Source organism: Hippichthys cyanospilos, chromosome 9, assembly GCF_059441005.1.
Source record: "Hippichthys cyanospilos isolate Australia breed blue-spotted pipefish chromosome 9, RoL_Hcya_1.0, whole genome shotgun sequence".
NCBI lineage: Eukaryota > Metazoa > Chordata > Actinopteri > Syngnathiformes > Syngnathidae > Hippichthys > Hippichthys cyanospilos.
Window position 1 is genome coordinate 18,422,937 of NC_142377.1, and position 20,291 is coordinate 18,443,227.

Sequence of the window (20,291 nt, forward strand, 5' to 3'; positions counted from 1 at the left end):
CTTGAGGCAACAGGCAGACTACACCCGGGAGAGATTGCCTGTCAGTCATGTGGAGATCCTATGCAGTCAGCCTAAATATGTGATTCAACTCACTATCAGAGACATTGCAAATCATCATGCATAGGAATCGTCTAGGTGTGTCATTATCGGCTCTTTTTAAAATAGTTTATCCTATTGATTATTCCATCAAATAATATAGTGCTGCATCAAATGCAGGTGCTGTGCCGTGTTGGCAACCTGACACAATCACAAATAATCAAGCTCAAGTTTGTATTTGCAATACACGCTTGGCAAAAAGTCCAAGTCAACCACCTTAATTTCTTCTGCTTGCCTTCTTTAACTTTTGACCCTGTCTTTATGAGATTGCTTTGAATACCTAAACTGATGGCACGCCAACCATGCTGTTAGGGAGTAAACCAAACAGACAAAAGACAAAAGATGTGTTTGCTCCATAAAACAAATCAATTCAGCTTGTGTCCGTCAGCAAAAACACAGCTCGTTTTGTAGTCTGCTCTGTTTTATCGACGCCCACGTGAGGTTAACCTTTTAAATGGCTGTAAAAGCTCGTCGGTTGCGGGCTGTCGTGACACCGGCGTGTTGGGGGGCAGCGGGCCAGGATTAGATGAATTGTGTCACAGCCACTTGCAGTTGCCGAGCGCAGAGATGTGAAGGTGCTGCGGTAGTGTGCCAAAAGGCAATCAATTTATGATGCTGTGACAGCGCTCGTCTGCTGTTTTTCATGTGTGGGTGAATAGAATTGTGGCTAAGCCCAAGATGCAGTGTCGACTGTCAGTGCTTGACTATGGATTTTTTTAATAGCAGTGGGATGCTTTCAGATGGTCCGCTATTATAAATCTTATTTATTATTAATCAGTACAGGGTAAGCTTTAAAATGAATCTTGTGCTGACAGTATGTGCAGCCTTTCCCACAAGAGAAGCGTTTGCTTTTCTTGCTGTAAACTCTCACCAGTCAGTAGCTTCAACGTAATTATTTTTTTTTTCAATTTGATTTTTTTTTCACACTAAAGTTTTATTAAATGTGCATGGAGCAAGTTCACTTAATTTTGGGGCTGAGTCATGATAAGGAGAAGTCTTGGGACACGCCCCTTAAACAAATTTCACCTGAAAGCTGAAGTAAAAATGTTTCTTTACAATACTATATTTTATGCGCCCTCACTAGTCATGGCATGCTGATTTATTGCGTTTGTGGAATATGAATTAAGCAGCATTATCCACTCAATTGAAGGGGTGGCCATTTTGGCACTTGCCGTCGACTGAAAATGACATCACAGTTGCTCAGGGCTCAGGTAACGACAGCTCATCTTGACGTCACATGACCAAACTCAGAAAAGAGGTGAGCCACTAGTCGACAGAAGGTGGATTTTTTTCTTAAAATTGCTGCATACAACATACAGCAATGTTGTAAATAATTTTGAGGGGTTACCATCCCCTTTATAACAAAAAAATACCAAACAAAACATAGCTCTCTAGCTAGAAAAAGTTGACTTATATTCTTCTTCTCTGAACATGGAATAAATGCTTTAAATGTCACAAAGAGCACAAGACAAAAAATCCCCTTCACACAGTTAACCCTTTGACAGTTGCTGAATGAGGTTTTATATGACTTCATCCATGTATGAAAGTGTAAAAATCAACCTAACAAAATGTTTCAAAATGTGGGCGGAAGCTGGAGTACCTGGGGAAAACCCACACAGCATGCCCCCATTAACCCAATTCACATCAATCTGTTAACATTGATTTGAGAGCATTTGTATGTAGATGCAGTCTCATGGAGATGAGTTCTCACTGAAAGAAAAAAAAAACATTTGCGCAGAATTTCTACAGTTGTGCGGTATTTAGGAAAACAACTTGGCATTACATTTTTACATTAAAATGACAGCAGCTACTAAAGTTGAAGTAGTATGAAATCAAAAGCATAGTGAGAATTCTGGCTATTCACACAGCTCAAGTTACCAAGACATCTAGACCAACGAAACGAAAGAAAGCACAAAAACTCACTGAGTTACTCGTATTATTTATTTAGCATGTGCCAGAAGTGCAAATTGGAACTCTACTGATCTGTCCACGCTGCAGTGTGGACTGCACGCATCCATTAGATGCCACTGCGGATTTATCCGTAATAATGTAATTGGACCTGCTGATCATCTGAGGCTGTTTGATTTTCTGCCAACACCACTGTGTAAATATTTGAGTCTGTGCGCAAAAAATTTGAAACGTAATTAGGCTTTTGTTGATTTCTTTGCAATATGACACCGTGTTTAATATCCTGCTCAAAATTGACACCTAAATGTTTGTTTCTAGCATATAGGACATGACGTGACCAGCAACGCAGATTTATTCATTTGTGACGATGCAATGTTTTGAGTCATCCATGCGTCCGTATGCGATAGTGCTTATCTTCTTCAGGGTCATGAGTAAAATCAAGCGTGTAGCGTGAATTTGGGTGAGACGTAGTATAGACCTTTGACTGGCTAATCATAGTGCACACAGGCTAGGAACCATTCAAAGTCACATTCACACACTCTAAAAACAGTGGGGTTAAAAAGAACACAATTTTGCATCAAAAAAGGACCGACCAAATATTTTGGGTTCTTCTTCTGATAAGAAATAACGTAGACAATGTGGATGTTTGTGGGACTTTATTCACTTAATTTACAGCAGTCATGAATATAAGCAAAAGATGCACTCCGCACTTTGCTTTTTAGTAACAGGTACATAGAACATACAACATAATTATAATGAGGTATTATTGAAAAACAATGCATACAGTGTACTGTGGAAGTGCCCACACTTTTTCAGCATGTGAGCTATTCTTAAAATGACCTAGTCCAAATTATCTACCTTATTTATTTCTCTATTTATTTGTTTACTAATAAATATATCTATAATATATTTTGTATTGAAATACCTTATATAACTCGACAGTGTTCACATGGTGAGGCATGAAACAGATATGATCGGCTGCCCTGTATGTCAGCAATTGACAGTTTCACAACAGTTGGATTTTTTTTTGTTTTTTCGACTCATTCAGTGCCATTGAGAGGCAGCAAAATCATTAGCATCAAACTAAGAACTACTGGTAGTTTACCATGTACTTAAAGAGCACCGCTGCAGTAGTGTATGAAATATATTGCTGGCTCGCAGGCTATATCTTGCTTTTTAGCCAGAAGCATATTTTTTGTGGTTGTAAAAGCTGATTTTTAATTTGCCATTGTTGTAACAGGGTTACAACAAACAATGGGTTCGTATTTCAAATTGTAGCATAACTAGTTGGCTTTGTCTTGTCAAGTTGAAAAGAAAAAAGACACACAAGAACTTGTCACTTGCTTCAGCCTGGCTTTCGCTTCATAAACCTTGACGCAAGGTGAAGTTTGACGTTAGTTTATAGCTTTTTGCTAACATCTGCTGCAGCATACAGACAAGCCTTGTGAAATCCATTAATAATGGTGGACAGCTTTCCTTTGATGTGCAGAGGCTCGATTGCCTTTTTTAATAGCCAGGTGAACTTGAAGGCTGCATCCTGTGGCTTTACATCATATTTTCAAAGCAAATGTGAATACTAATTCAAATATTTTAGTGTGTGTAAATTTAAAAAAAAAAAAAAAGAAACAGTCTCTCCTGAATTCAAAAATGAGTCAAAAGCAAACATGAATGATAATTCTAAGATAATCTAAGAATGGATAAACATACGGTGCTGAAACAAGTGAAACCAAAAGAGCAAAATGAGGCATCATCATGTGTTGTTTAAGCCTCTGAGGTACTTTTATTTTGAACGTGAGTATTCATCTCGCTAAACACTGAGTCTGTGGTCTTTGCCACATATATAGTACAATATGTAATGCCGAGATTCGGGCACACTACTGACACTCGCATCGTCTTGGTCAACGTGCTCTATTTATTTTGTGCTTGTATGCCACGTTGCATTCGAGGGCAGGGAGAATCTTTTCCAAATAATCCGAACTCTTGTTTCCATGCCATTGTGATATTGAGCAGTAGAATGTTGCTCCACCAACTCATTTGTCAATTAATGTAGGGCAATTTTGCTCCAATACACGAGAAAGATACTTCATGTTCATGTTTTCAGTTCAAGCTAATTGTTCTAACCTCTTTTTCGTGCAACAATTGGAAAAGATGAAGTTCCCCTCGATGACGTGCAGCGATGCTCCCCTTTTCCCCAAAACCATTTTGAGCATGAAAAATAAGGCTGCACTCATCTTTCTCACCAGTGTTCACATGCTCACCTCCCACTGGGCCTGAAATATTAATGGCCGCGTTTTATTCTGGAGTCGGGAAAGTGACCTTCATGCAAGTGGGTCCACAGAGATACTATTATTCATTTCATCGCCAGATTTTGTGTCCCAAAACGTTATGCAAGAATTCATGTAGTAAGCCGGATACTTGAACCGTTTGATCAAATTGTGCTCATCATCCTGTGAGTAAATGTACCATATGGAGGTGGATTGTTTAGCCTTTTGAACCTTGTCATGAAACAAATACAAACACAAAATTGGTTAGCTACTAGAACCACCATAGCTAAACATTAAATTCACGGCCAAAGCATTATTTGTAGGCAATATGTACATAAAAAACAAAAAAATAAAAAACAAAAGAGTTTGTTTAGGCTGTCCAAAATGATCTGTGCCATGGTATTGAAGTATAACCTCTAAAGCATACATGAAGCTAAATAGGAAAATTGCACAGAAATAACAATACTCACTTCAATGCCTGATTTCAGCTTCCAAAACCTGAACTGTTTTATTGAATTGTCTTCATCATCCTGATAGTAAAAGTATCGCCCTTTAAACTTTTTCATAAAACAAATGCAATCTTAAAAGCTTAATGCTACCAAACAATGTAAAATGCAATAGACAGGCTACCCAATATCTTCAGTGTCTCAGTATTATAACTTCTAATGAATATGGTAACACAAATGGGGAAGCAAAACTTGTAGACAGAAAAAAAATGACTTCACTGACAGATTTTGGCTTCCGAAATGTCTGTGAATCCTTGAACTGTTTTATTGAATTGTGTCCATCAGGCAGATGGTGTAACAAATGCAAACACAAAAGCTTAATGCTAACATACAATGTAAAATGCAACAGACGGGATACAATAATAATAATACAATACCACAGGTGTCACATTATTATACCCCTACAGCCATGGATATTTGAACACAAACGGAGTAGCAAAACATGTAGACAGAAATAATAAAATTCACTTCATGGCCAGATTTTGGCTTTCAAAACAGCAGTGTTATGTAAAAATTTGTATAGTGAGCCAGATAACTGTGTTCAATAGTTCAACTAGTAGTTCAACTGTGTTTTATTTGATAAATAAATAAAATAAATTTGATAACTGTGTTCTTCATCCTGTGGGTAAATCTACTAAATGGAGGCAGACACAAACGTTTAATGCTAACAATATAAATGCAATAGTCAGGCTACCAAATAGTATCAGTTTTGCAGTGTTATAACCCCTAAAGCCACATATTATAACACAAACATTTAAACACAAACGGTGCAGCAAAACATGTTGACATAATTAACAATATTTATGGGATACATTATTTAATCAAGATTGACTTGACAGAGGCTTCCAGACAAATTGTGAAAATCTTTTTCTTATATTGCTTTATGTTTAATATTTTGCCCCTAGGTGGCGCATAAAAAAGTGCATCACAATACCCAGTCAAAATATACTTATGATTTTAGTGTATGATTTCATGACATATAATACTGTGGAATGCATGTTTAATTAAGAAAGACATTACAAGTATTTTTTTCTTAAAGGTGACCGGAAGAGAAAAAAAAAAAGATTTTACTTTAAATTGAGGGGGGAAAAAACCCAACAATTTTTACGTTATGGCATAGCCAAGGCACTAATTAAATTAATCCTAACGGCCTGCTATTTATTTATGATATTTACATTTCTTTTGTCCTTGTTAATACATTTTTAAACTAGCATTTTCGTTTGCCTCGAGGTTCCCTCTATTGTTTTTGGGAAAAAGACTGACAATAAATTAGGTGGTCCTCCCGGCCGTCTTGCTTGTAGAAAAAGCCACCTCAGGCTTCACATTGACACCCATGCTGCCGCTGCAGCTTGGCACGCCACATCGTGTCACTTAGAGGGAGAAAAAAAATGGCACGACCATGATGAGCATCGACAGCGTGAAGGGAGCTAGCGCCGCTTCTCCCGCTTGCTCCGTCGTCGTCGCTCTGGCCTGATGTTTGTTGGCGTCTGGGTCAAAATGGCGTGACGGGGGCAGTGCATGGTGGTGCGTTCTTGACAACGCCCGGCCTGTGCGCAAAACAACATCGATCAAATATGTCTGCCTCTTGCGTTCAATGCATTAGACGTGTAGTCCACAATTACATATTGTTACTTATTGCGACATGAAAAGTTGAACTGATAAACAGACGAGTTCTAATTACTGTTGCGTTCTTGGTTCCTGATTAATGTGCACACCACATTTGCTGGGATTAATCTTGGAAAATTCAAATAGTGAACTTTTCAATCTGAAACATCTAGCTAGAGGAGTGGGAAGCTAGAGGAGCTTCGAGTACCTGTTGCAACTAACTGCAGCTCGTGTTAGCTGAGGTTGTTATGGCATTATTTTCAATAAAAGAAGCGAGCAGACTGAACCAAGGTATGAGTCCATCCTTGTTTACACACAGGAATATTACTAAAACCGAGAGGATCGTGTGAAGGTTATGATGTCTCCAGCTGATTCAATTAAGAGTCACACGTAATGGTATTCCATTTGACTCGTTTATTCATTGTGGTCTTTTGGCATATACACACAATCATAAACTTGGTGAAACACGGATGCTGCTCAACTTTGGGTATTCATGGTAAAAGGAATTCAAGGAAACAAAAACCTTGAGGCACATTCAACATTACACTGGCGAGGCATTCACTGACCGGTCACAATGTGGGACATTTGAAATACTTAAAACAGAAACTTGCGGATTTGAACACAAGAAAATATAATTCATAAAACATTATACTAATTCAGTTTTACTACAGTTTTTAAATTTGTTGCCAAAGTGTTGGTGTGTCTTATACACAGTAAAATTGAAAATACCTGAATTTGATACCTGAATAGTATTACATTCACTCATTTGTATGCGTCATCTTGCTGAAAATATTTTCACTTGGTGATGCAGATTATTTATGTAAACACGGAGGGCCCATGTCTTGCTGATGACTGTTGTAGGGGAGGACCATTTGGTGAAAATGCAAATTTTAATTTACAGGAAATTGTCTAATTTGTCCATCACAGTCCACTCTATGTCCTATAGTTTCCGTGTCCCCTTCGGCTTCAACCCCTCCACACTTTGTAAATAATCTATTTTTACCGCAGTCCTGCAAACAAAAAAGTTACCCTCCAGTGATGCAGCGAGCCTAAAAACGTCTCTCCCATCAAGTGAGAAACAAACACCCACTCTTGTATGTGCACTTTATGCGTCTCACAAAGAAGAACATCAACAGAGAAGACAACCCAGAGGAGCTCTTGTGATGTCACTGACAGTTCAACGCATTAGTGGGAGACAGTTTGAACTGCAATCCAACTTTTTTTTTTTCACTTGCAAAGCTGTTTTTTTTTTTTTTAACTTGAATCTTTGATTTTTCCAACAGGTGCTGGGGAATCTGGGAAAAGCACCATCGTAAAACAGATGAAGTAAGTGTGCTGATCACTTTCTCTTTTGTATCAGTAGCATACTAATGATTTCTAAGTGTTAAAGGGGAAGCCAAGTCCAAAATGTTCTTCACAACAATATTCTTTATGTGGACCCAATTTATATAGCACACTTGAGAAATAGAAATCAAGCAGAACAATACACTCAATTTCATCCATTTTAGAGGATTTGTCACTTGTTGTCCAATAAAAATGACTTCACAGTTGCTCAAGGCTGAGGTAACAACCAATCACAGCTCAGGTGTGAATGTCACATGACTAAACTTAGAAAAAAGGTGAGCCCCGATTGGCTGTTGACTGAGCCTTGAGCAACGATGATGTCATTTCCAGTTGAGGGCAGGTGGCAAAATGGCTCCTTTGATCAGGTTTTTTCCATCTGAGAAATGCATTTCATGGCAAATATGCCCATTCATTCCATAATTTTGCTGCTTAATTTATATTCCACAAACGCAATATTAATCAGAATGCTATGTTTAGACTAGTGGCGGTGCATGAAACCTATTATTGTCAAGAAAACATCCTCTTAAATTTATTAACTTTCCATGAATTTTGCAACCACATTTGAATCTCTTTTTGGCTAAGAGAACCACTCGTTCGTTTTAAACTACAATTGTTATTTCACATCCAAATTACTTTTTTAACATAATAAACATACCATAAAGGGTTGTGTGCTCACTATGATAAACCTCGGAACATCCCGACATCCTCGCTAGGTAATAGCTCAATATTTGCAGTAACCATGCGATGTTTTGATAAGAGAAATCTGCTCTTGCGTCTGGGTGGTTTCCATGGGATTGCCTTTCGCTACTTAAAGCACCAGAACAGCAGGCCGATGTTTCGCCGGTGCACCAATCCGAATACACGTAGGATCCTTAATGGCTTAATTATTCACATTCCTTGAGGCTACCCGGGCATTGGATCCATTTTTTATGAGCTCGAAGCAAGAACGGTCTGTCACCTGTTTTGAAGCGTTTTATCACATGCGCGCACACGCATCTGTCGGCCTACTGGAAACAAACATGAATTGATTATATAACGCCACACGCGGACGAATCCTCACCCCGCCGCTGAGGAAAACGATCCTTTTCTTAAATCAGGCCATGCGTCTTCTAAATGACTGCGGTTGTCAGGCAGCGAGCACTTTTCGCTCGAGAGTTAATATGATTAGGACCTCGTGTTCTCCCTCCGCGGTCTGATTCATTAGTTTGAAAGATTCCATCTAAGCATTGGACGGTTAAATTCCTAGTTCAGGTGAACACTAACGACCGATTAAATCGGACTCTGAATGCGGGGTCCACCTCAGTGCAAATGACAACCCACATGCGCGTTTGCACATTTGCACCCACAATATTAGGTACAGCAGCGGAATTTGTTTGACACCGATAAGAATGACGATGACAGCACTATTAAAAGGCATATATTTTCATCACTAATAAATCCTTTTCACAACTCAGGATCATCCACGAAGACGGCTACTCGGAAGACGAGTGCAAACAATACCGAGCTGTGGTTTACAGCAACACCATCCAGTCCATCATGGCCATTGTCAAAGCCATGGTCAGCCTCAAGATAGACTACAGCAACCCCGGCAGAGTGGTAAGATACCACGCCCCCTTCCTGTTTTCTTTTTATGATTTTTGCATATTTACCACTTGCAAATGTTCAGTTAAAAAAAAAAAAAAAAAATATATATATATATATATATATATATATATATATATATATATATATATATATATATATATATATATATATATATATATATATGTATATGTGTGTGTGTGTGTGTGTGTGTTTGCATTTTTTTTTTCTATTGTTGAAAAGCGCTGACTGGCAATTTGTTTAGCAGAGCATATTGTATTTAATTACCCCGGTGCTTTCTCGGTATCCATAATGATGACATCCTAATGAATTCGGGTTTTGGGTTGGCTAGAATATTCTATTTCTTAACTAATGTCATTTGTTATTTCGCTCAGGCCAGTTTCTTTTAGCTCCGTTGCCTACCAGTGGAAAAGTTTATTATTATGGTGGTAATGCTATTCAACTGCAATGAATCATACTCATTATTTTCATTGCTATGTTGGGCTCATCTAGTGGTGAGAACCAACTCTGTGTGAAGCTTTGCAAAACTACAGGTCTATCAAATGTTGTGGCCAGCGCGTTCAGAAGAAACGACATAGCGTATTCTCCTTCTTCCGTTCACCGTCCTCCCACGAGACAGTTTGAAAGCCCGGCTCCTACTTTGAACGTTACACAAGCTTTTCTCGCCAATGTCTCACATCAATTTGTTCTATCTTAATGATTTTGTATTTGTGAGACTTTGGAATTGGGCTTCAAAAGGACAGTTTAATTAGCTGTAACCATAATTATCATACTCCCACAGGACGCTCACAAGTCAAACTAATTATAAGTGAAAAGAAGACACACAAATGTGCAAAAACATGCCGCTATCAACACCAATATAGTGTTCTGCTTGTTGCGAAGTGGCCTTTGAAAGTCCCCAGGGTCTTGCTTCAAGCTGTTAAAAAAAAGTGAGCAGGCGCCTGTTTTCTGCAGCTCATGCATTTGATTTGATAAATGCATATGCCGGTTAGCTACTTCCCTCTTCAAGTTGAAGCTTTTTACTCTGGTATTTTTTCTGAAAATCTAAACAGGTAACACACACCAATACAGAAAAAAGTACATTAGCCTGATTATGAAAAATTACGCGTGCATTTTAAGTGTCTAAAAACGTTAGAAGATTCCTCGCCGCTGTTAGCGAAGTGAGGCTACTCGCTGTCTCACCTCCCATCTTACCCGTGTACTGCATTTGAACACCAATTTTGACTGTAAAATATATTTATTAAAAAAATCTATATAAACACAGACAAGAGAATTACAATTGTAAATACTTTTAATGCATTATCAATTCTCTTTTATTTTTAATACAGGATGACATGATTACCTCAATAAATCATTGCCAGTTGTGAATATATGAAGATTGGTCATATTATGCCAAGAGGAATAGAGATGATTGAGGAATGTTATCATAGTAGTAAAGGAGCAGATGGAGCCACACAGCAATCCTCAACTTACAATTTTATTGTTTCTGCTGTGCTCAGATCAGATCCAATGACAGTAATTTGTCATTAGTTCCTACGGTTATTGTCATGGCTTTATTTTTGCTGCCTAAGCAGCCAACTAGAAATCAAACCTGAAGATGAAATGAATGCCCACCTAATTTCCAAGACCATTTGTTAATCAACTCGGGCAGCTTATATTTGCGTCACCAATATTGTTTGTGATCAGCCGGGTGGACTCGTGGTTAGCAGCTCTGTTTAATAATCCAATTCCGTTGGATTTAAATCTCTGCTTGAATCTTGAATTCCCACATTCCAAATAAAGCAACATACGTGGGTTAAATGAATGATTCAGAGTATATGCCACGGCTCTGTAGAAAATAGATAGATTGTGTGTCCTTAACATTAACCCCATTTAAATATGAAAAGTGTAGTAGTTAGGTCTGATTACAATAAATGCGAGCCACATATTCACTCTTGCCGTTAGCAGTGGAATTGCGAGACTATAAAATAGATATAAAGAAAAGCGCCTGCATTTGCGTGACTTCCATTATCCCCTTCAAAAACCCATATTGGATGTGAATTAATGTGTGGCTTTGTGTGAAAGCGGCAAACAGCTCAACTGAAGGCCAAAACTATTTATTCATGTTTCAACACATTTGGTAGAAAAAAAAAAAAAAAGTTCTTGGATTATTTTTCCATGACAATCCCAGTAAAACCTAATAAATCAATTAAGCAGCACCGGTCATGCTCCATGTACTGTTTCCATGGCAACTTGAGGCTGAGGACTGATATCCCTTAGAAGGGAAACAGATTATGAGGTTGCAATAATTTAACCGACTCAATTCAATCATAACACCATATGGCGAGAATGAGTGTTATAGAAGATGGATGGATGAAATTCAGTCGTAACTGAAACCATTTAGTGTCGGTGCTTGTCAGGATAGAGTATGTGTGGAGGTACTGTAATTGAACCTACACTTTAGCAGAGATGGGTGATTTTATTTTTTTTTGAACAGCTATAGGAAAAGATTATTATTTTTATACATACATTTAATGGAACAGAAAAATATTCCATTTAATGCCAGACTTATAAACAGTGAAAAATGTTGCCGGAAGACATGACCCTAGTGTGCATATCTATCACTTCCAAATAATCAATCTTTGCTTAATTGGTCTTTTTGGAATGTTCCAATAGATGGCAGGAAGTACAAGTCATGTGATTGTGTACCCGTCGCCATTCAAGCAACATATTAAGTCATCTATAAAGCCAGTGCTATAAAGCTGTGCTCCCATATAAGAGCTTAGTCTAGGACTGTTTTTCTCTTTCCCTCTTTCTCATTATTTTTTCTTGTCATAAGAGAAAACGGGCGCCGTAAAAGGCTAGCCGGTCGGCTCCTCTTCTGTACCCATTTGTCGGTCATTGTTTATTTGGACTCTAAAATGGGTTGCCTGTTGGGTTTCTTTGCACCTTGTCGTCCAATGACGATAAAACTATTCTGATTCCGAGTTAATCATTGTGGTTGTGCCGATTTGAACTATGTTGACACCGTCTGGGTGAAATTTCAGCTCCCTGCTGCCTTCTTTCAATGCTTTCCATTTGATGTGAAATGACTGTAAAAATCAAAGGATTACTGAACAGGTGTTAAACAGAACTGTGTCGAATGAGAAATGCAACTAGTTGTTCTGCTGTATAAAATGATCAAAATGAAAACAAAAGATACACTGTAGTCAACTTAGTTTTTGCATAAATGTAGATAATCCAAATATGAGGCATCAAAATAGCATTTGTGATCAAAACTGGTTTTGAAAATAATTATAATTACTAATGGAATCTGTTGTTTGCAACATTTATTGCGTAAAATCAAAACTATTGTGAGATCACATTATTAATACATTTAATATATTACATCCTAAAATGCTTCTCCTCAATATTAGCACACTTTTATCGGTGAGCCCACTCCTGGTTGATATGAACAAAGCCATGTAACAATCATTTCCTGTTTAGCTGTTTGTGTTGCAACATTTAATATCATTTTCTCTTCACCAAGGCACTTACGCCTGCTTTTTTGCTGTTCAAAGTTGGATATGGTAAATGGGCGCTCATGACAGACGTTTTGCCTTTCTGTCACTTCCAGTCTGTGTCAATCCCTCTTGCAAATTGATAATGACACTCACACTCACAGTATTTTGACCTCTTTGAAGATACAGACAGATTTTTGAATTCGAGCATCCGTGTATGTTTGTATGCCCCCCCTGCAGGACGACGCCCAGCAGCTCTTCGCGCTGTCCGCCGCCGCCGAAGAGCAGGGCGTCCTCCCCGACGACCTGGCCAATGTGATCCTGCGACTGTGGGCCGACGGCGGCATCCAGAGCTGCTTCGCCCGCTCGCGGGAATACCAGCTCAACGACTCGGCGGCATAGTGAGTGGGAATCTGTACGCTTTGCAGGCAGGGATGTTTCCAGTATCTGACACCGTCCCACTTTTGCATTAGTTGACATGCAATATGCTCCAATGCACAAAGGAGTCTATTCCGCCACTATAAATGTAAATTGAGAAGATTTTTTTTTTTTTTAAATGTACTCTTTGGACATCTCGCACTGTAGAAGAAAAGGGAGAGTATTGGTGTTTGTTTGCACCGTTGTAATTATTGACTGGATATTTGACGTCACGCACGGCTGCTAATATTTCAGCAGAGTTTGCCATGTATCCAATGGCGCCTCTTTCGTATGCTTCGTCTGCACTGGAAAACCTACTTTGACCTCCCCGGAGAGCCATAGAGGCTGGCAAGATATCATCTGTTACCTGATTATTTAGCAATCCCTGCGGTTTGATTCTTTAATATTGCAAGTAGATGAGTGCAATCATTTTGCTGGATGGCTGGGGAAGAAAACGGGTAAACTATGACAACAGGCCTCGTGGTAATGCCTTCCTAAATACTTTTCTTGATTTAATGAAATATTTTGCTACGGCTGTTCAGATGGGCTTTTGTTCAGGCAACCTTTAGAAGAGTTTCACAGCTTTCACGATAATGACCATTGCAAACCGTGGGACTCAATTTTAAAAATCAATTTGTATGAATTTTAGTTGGCAAACAAAAATCAATTCAGATTATACATTTTCATCAGGCTGCTTTACACACAAACTTGTGAGTGCCATTTTTTTCTTTTGGCTGTAATAGTCACAATTCAGTGATTCAGAGTCAAGAAATATTGTCATCTTAAGCCATTTAACTACCGTATTTTTCGCAATATAAGGTACACCTAAACACCTTCAATTTTCTCAGAAGCTGATTTTTTTTCTCAGAAACATAGAATAGACCCAAAGTACTAGTGAACAAAATGTACGCGTGACAAAGTGTGTTAGCCAGCTCAACACCATAACAAGCAGAAGTTTGGAGTGGACAATTCGCCAAAATAGGGACTTAGAGATGTTTTTACGTACCTATAAATTGAATTATTCTGTCAGAGTATGTGTATTTAAAACAACCGCATCAATTTCACTAGCTGCGATCTTAGCATTAAAACACAATGCAAACTGCACAGCAAGACCCTTAGACAGACTATACAGTATTAGTAACAGGCACATATTCATTGTCTGCAACAAATGACTACTAATGCAGTTTACTGGAGCAAGTAGTGGAAACATATGAAGAATGTTGTGTGCACACATTGCACAAAAGCACAAAGGTGGCCTGATGGATAAAATCAGTGAATCAAAACCCCCTTTCTTCCCTCCTGTGCCTCAGTGTTACCTTTTACCAGGAATTTGACCAGTGAGAAATAATTCGGTTTCATCTTGAGTGCAGAATCACACAAATATTTATTTCTATAATGAATTGAAATGCATTAAAGTCCAAAGCCTGCTAATAATACAACTTTGTGAGGGAAGCAAAGGCTGACTGGGTCAGACAAGCGCCCAGCTGGCCACATTATGTTTCTAATGATGTAATGCTTGTGTAAGTGAGGTGGGCTGTAAACACAGATGCGCCTTCACTCGCTCACTGAGTGACAGCCTGCTGGAAAATGGTTGTTACAAGCAGGAGGCTTACAAGATGAGAAGGCCCCTTTCATGACCTTTCACGACTCATTTAAAACCAGAAAACGACTGCATTAGTTGAAAATATCGGGGTAATGTGATCGAACTTTCTCGTCCACGTCAGGAGTCTTTCTGCAGGATTTTATTACTGACTACATTGCCTAGGGCGACCAGACATCCTCTTCTGATTTCGGTGTGTCCGAAACCTTTGTTCGTAAAGCTAAAATTCAATTGGTACGAAAGACCTCGCTGTCCCATATTGGTAACACACCACCAGAACGTTTATCTGATGCGAAAGAAACTGTTTAAAATTCATTGTTAAGTGGTCTTATCGTATAACTCAAAATCACTATGAGATCTGCCTTCTTTCAGCCCAAACATTTTGCTTACTGGAGTAAGAACAAACAAATAAAAAACAGGACTCAACCTACATACATACATCCGTCTTGACTCGGGACACAAGTCTCAAAATCAGGACGGTCCCGGTTAAAACTGGACATCTGGTCAACCGCATAAAGAAAAATCTGTTCGCAAGTGGGCCGGACTACTACTACTACTACTACAACAAATTTAAATTAATTATTTTTTTAAATACTGTCTGAAATAGTACAAGCACAACATCACTTTTAATCATAAAACATTAACATTACTATTAATCATTTCAATTGTTTGATTTATTGAAAAAAAGGCAGCCAATTTTTATATACTTTACACAACAAAATAATATTGCGGGCCTGATTAAAGCCGTTTGCAGTCCAGAACCGGCCCGCGGGCCATATGTTTTACACCACTGTCAAATACCATCTTTCTACTTTGAGAGGTGGTGGTTCTGCAGTACCATTATTCAGTGGAAAAAAGGCTTCATGAAGATTTTGCTGTTGTAGTGGAAAATTTGAGATGTTTGTTTAATCATTTTTGCTCTACTTAGCTCCTGATGTCATATTGTCAGGTATTTAAAATCTACGGGGTGCTTCCTTCGCCGTAGGACAATTCTGCTCACAGGTTTGATGAAAATGAGGTGACTATTATCCCAGGCATTGATCTGCTGTTTGACGTTCACAATCTCTGTCATCATGTGTCGGATATCATTTAAAATCAGTTGGTGGCTTTTTTATGTCGTAGATGTTTGAAAAAGATCCTTTGAAGATTTAAACACGGTATATAATCGAAGGTACATAATGTGACACATCTACCGCATGGAGGGCGCATCAAGTCACATGACCACCCCCTCCTCCTTCGTGCGCCACTGCAGGAGCTATAATAGCCATCCATTCAAGCGACCATTTCCTATACCGCTTATCCTGTGTGAACAGACATCAAATGCAAGCTCAACAACACAAAGCCATTGTTTCTGCCAAAGGCTTTCGGATGCAATGCCGCGTCGTGTTGACAAGCGCGGTCAGCAGTACAAATGACATATAGCTGAATCCTGAATCAGTGATGCATGAGGTTTATCTGCATGATGTCAATTTTACATCCTTCGATTCGTATTTCACGTTCCATGAGCCATTTGTTCACGCGCATGCACACTCCCAACTGGAGTAATCCTTTATTGAGGCTAGAGAGAAGTTCCTTCATTAAGAGTTGCTGACCTTCAAAAACAACACTGTCATTTTTCGTGAACGGTGAGGAATGGCAGCTTTGGGAGAGTTTTATGGTGTGCTGACTGAACATTTGTTCCTTGGCCGAGCAGTTGGCATCTCCCCTGAGAAGTTCGTGCTTTGCTCGACTAGCTTTAAGCCTCATCTATCATCTCGTTTCTCCTGTTAAAAACAATCCTCTGCTGAGTTAACCAATATCACTTCAAATATAGCAGTGTCCTCTATATCTATGGAAAAGATTTATCTGTCTGGAAATATTGTACAAATAGTCCTGTATCGTCTTAAAGTAGAGTTAGTCTGAATCAGGCAAAGAGAGAAAAATGGAAGATCATAAAGATCGCATTACCCAAGTGGATGAGGATGATTTTATCGTACATTTTTCTATAATTACTGGACTTGGAATATGTGTCAAAGGAAGCAGGAGCTGATAATTTCGTGCTTTGAAAGAAATACTACATTAACAATTTATCTTAAGATGCAAATCGTTTGTGGTGAACAGCCAACATACTCTAACCATTCAAAAGCAAAAAAAGTGTGTATTTTTGTCAGTAATGTATGTATTTTGGTCAGTCATTTTTCAGTTCCTCATTTGCAACATCGATGCAATGCATATTGATGCATTGAATATTTCTTCTTCTGACTTCGGACTAATAGCTATAATTTGTTTTATTAAACAGACCATTCTTAAAATGTTGTGGTAATATTCTCTTTAATAGAAGAACACCAACTACTAATTCATTTAGTGTGTTTAAGCAAACAAATAGCATCAGTCAGTCAGCTATCTGGTTGTGCAGCAAAAGAAGCAATGGAGCCAAATGTCAAGACGGTCTTTGCATACATATGTGCTCTTTTTTCCGAAGTGCATTTTCCATTTTGCAACATGATTTTATTCACTCGTTTTCAAATTGGAAATCGTCCCAAATTTGTGACATCACCTGGTTTTTCACTCTTTCTCCCTAGCTTTTATTTGCAATATTGCAAAAAAGGTATTGTAGAAAATAATGACGCAAACATGGTTTTGGTGGAGGAGCTTAATCTTTTTAGTTGACCAATGTTTAAAGTTGACTCACCTGACTTAACTTTTTTTCCAGTGCTTTATTACAGTACTTTTTTTTACAGTACTTTATTCCCTTAAGTTCATCTTTTTTTTTTACGCCCCCAAAACCTTTATTTTGATAAAAGAAAAAGAACTCTTAATGTTATTACTTGTTCTTGTAAAATTACACCTGATTAATTTAGTCAGGTTGTTTTTTTTTTTAAGCAGGACAATACAGAATATCAAATTCACAGTACAGAATATAGGCAAACATAATTGAATTATGACTATTATTAGTTTGGTCCATAGAATGTCAGGAGACATCAAAATCATTGATAACTGATTCCCAAGATAATGTTTACTGTAAAGGTAGAAAAACAGAAATCAGAGAAATTACAGAATATTTGCTGTAATTAACTGCTAGGGATCTGTTCAAAAGATATTTTGAGAATTTGCGTGATTTTAAATGTTAAAAAAAGCATCTTAAAGATATAGATATATCAACACTGATTTATTTCATGATCAATTGTTTGTACATGGTTGTTCCTCTAAATGTGATGACTAGTTTTTATAGTATTGTAACTTAGCCATTAAATTAACGATTATGTTCTCACGTCGCTAATATTCTTTGTCATCCTTTTCAGTGTACGTTTGCAATGCTGTGCTATTTGTATAATAGGTGTATCATTTTGTGTATGCTGAAGTCTTGACGATTTCCCTTGCTCTCTTCCTAGTTACCTGAATGATCTGGAGAGGATAGCCAAAGCGGACTACATCCCCACCCAGCAGGATGTGCTGCGAACTCGTGTCAAGACCACTGGCATCGTGGAGACTCACTTCACCTTCAAGGAGCTGCACTTCAAGTAAGACAATAAAAACTGACTTCCGCTCCAGCCCACTCACGCTAAAAACACATCGCATCACTGCTCATCTGCTTTTAAACAAAGCCATTAGCTCGGCCGTTAGTCTCATTCAACAGAAATTGCTCATTTCAACGTTATTAGCACTTTGAAAAGCGCAAGGCGGCCAAATTAAAACAGCAATTAAAAGCTTAATTATTACGATTACACAGAGAGTAAATAAATTAGTTCCTCACCCCCACACTCCATTTGTCTGTAAAAACTGGGTTTTATTCAACGCATAAAGCGTGGCTAGACGCACGCAGCCTGAGCACTTGTGTGGGATACTAATGGACTGCTGCTTACAGAGGATGTATGGACAGCGGAGGTTTATGTGTTCAAACATTTGATAAATGGGCTCGCGCTAACACTTATGTAAGTAAATACAGACGATTCCAGTCTACCACTAAATAGGAGCACAGGTGCTCCTTTTAAGTAAAGTTTACCCTTCATTAATTCAAATTGTCAATCACATCATTTTGACTTCTGAACGGTTTTGAATGGAAAATGTTGAATCCAACCCTAAACCCAGAAATCAGTAACAATCCCATCATTAGACAGTAAAAGATTCCCACCCCTATACCCCTACCGTCATTTCATCATCGTCATCATCATCTTGAACCATGACTTTATGACGATACATTCCAAAATGTATCGGTATTTTCAATATATATGTTCTATGCAGCCAAACTGGTCTAAACTTGATATTCTGATTAATATTGTGTTTGTGAAATATGAATTCAGCAGCACAATCCACCTGTTTTTAATCATCTCATTGGGTGACCATGTGGCCTATTTGCTAACGCTTGCATATGGCATCACAGTTGTCCAGCTAATGACCAATCACGGCTCAACAGGTGAGCTCAGATAGGTAGTGATGGGACAACAAGGCCTCATGAACCACTTGTGGTTTTTACTCAGTCTTCTAATTGTGCTCTTGTTTTAAAAGTGAAAGCTAGTCCAATGGAAATACATTAAATTTTCTTAAACCAAGAGTGTCATCTAAAGGTACAGAAAAATATCAAAATTGGCTCACAAGGCTCCATTTTTCTTTTTTCACTGACTGATCATAGAGCATAAAACCACATAATTGCATAAAAGGCTACTCCTACTACTGCACTACTGTATCAATAACTAAACTACCTGACATGTTTCTAGGCTAAGTTTAATTCAACTCAATTCATTCATAATGATTTTTACCTTTGGTTAAAGCATAATGATCTTTTCATTTTTCATAGTTTTGTCTTTTTTAGTGTATGAAAAACGAAGAGAAAACCCTTTTTTCTAAAGAGGTTCTCTTTTGTCTCCTGGTGATGCCCGCAAAAATGCTTTTTTACCTCCTTCACTTCCAAAAGGAAGCTCATGAAATGTTAATGTATCTTCATTCGTTGAATTTCACCTGAACCTTCTCTCCTTGTGTCTTTTAGTACCACTGGGTTCCGGCTGCCACCACCTTTTACACACGTTAACTCTCGTATATCTCCTCTGCATCACCGCTCCTTTTTGCAGAATGTTCGACGTGGGAGGCCAGCGCTCTGAGAGGAAGAAATGGATCCACTGTTTTGAAGGCGTCACCGCCATTATCTTCTGCGTTGCGCTCAGCGCGTACGACCTGGTGCTGGCCGAGGACGAAGAGATGGTGAGGATGGCGCACTGCCTTGCTGTGGCATGTTCTTCCGCAGTACACCCACATGAGCGCTACTCGCATGTCATTACAAGGCTTTTAACTTGTCGTCTTATGATGACACAATCAATTTTGCTGTTCAACTAATTGAGTGTTCAAATCCATAGTGTCTTGAACCGTTTGACCTCAATTATTTGAACGCGGTATGAGTTTAATGCTTCAACAAACCCCGTTGCGGCTTTGGTCCTTGTATTTGAAATATTGAACAACAGCCCCCTCTAGTGGTACACTGCAAAAACGCAATTACTCG

The 20,291-nt window shown here is 38.5% G+C and overlaps 1 protein-coding gene across 1 annotated transcript in view; it reads left to right on the top strand.

Annotated features, from left to right (window-relative positions):
* LOC148419290 (guanine nucleotide-binding protein G(i) subunit alpha-2) overlaps nucleotides 1–20,291 on the top strand; it is a 35,946-nt gene that overhangs the window by 13,840 nt on the left and 1,815 nt on the right. Inside the window, exons 3-7 of the mRNA XM_088422372.1 lie at nucleotides 7,663–7,705; nucleotides 9,178–9,319; nucleotides 13,045–13,205; nucleotides 18,193–18,321; nucleotides 19,867–19,996. Of these exons, the coding sequence (XP_088278498.1) occupies nucleotides 7,663–7,705; nucleotides 9,178–9,319; nucleotides 13,045–13,205; nucleotides 18,193–18,321; nucleotides 19,867–19,996 (605 nt within the window). The remainder of the gene's footprint in view (nucleotides 1–7,662; nucleotides 7,706–9,177; nucleotides 9,320–13,044; nucleotides 13,206–18,192; nucleotides 18,322–19,866; nucleotides 19,997–20,291) is intronic.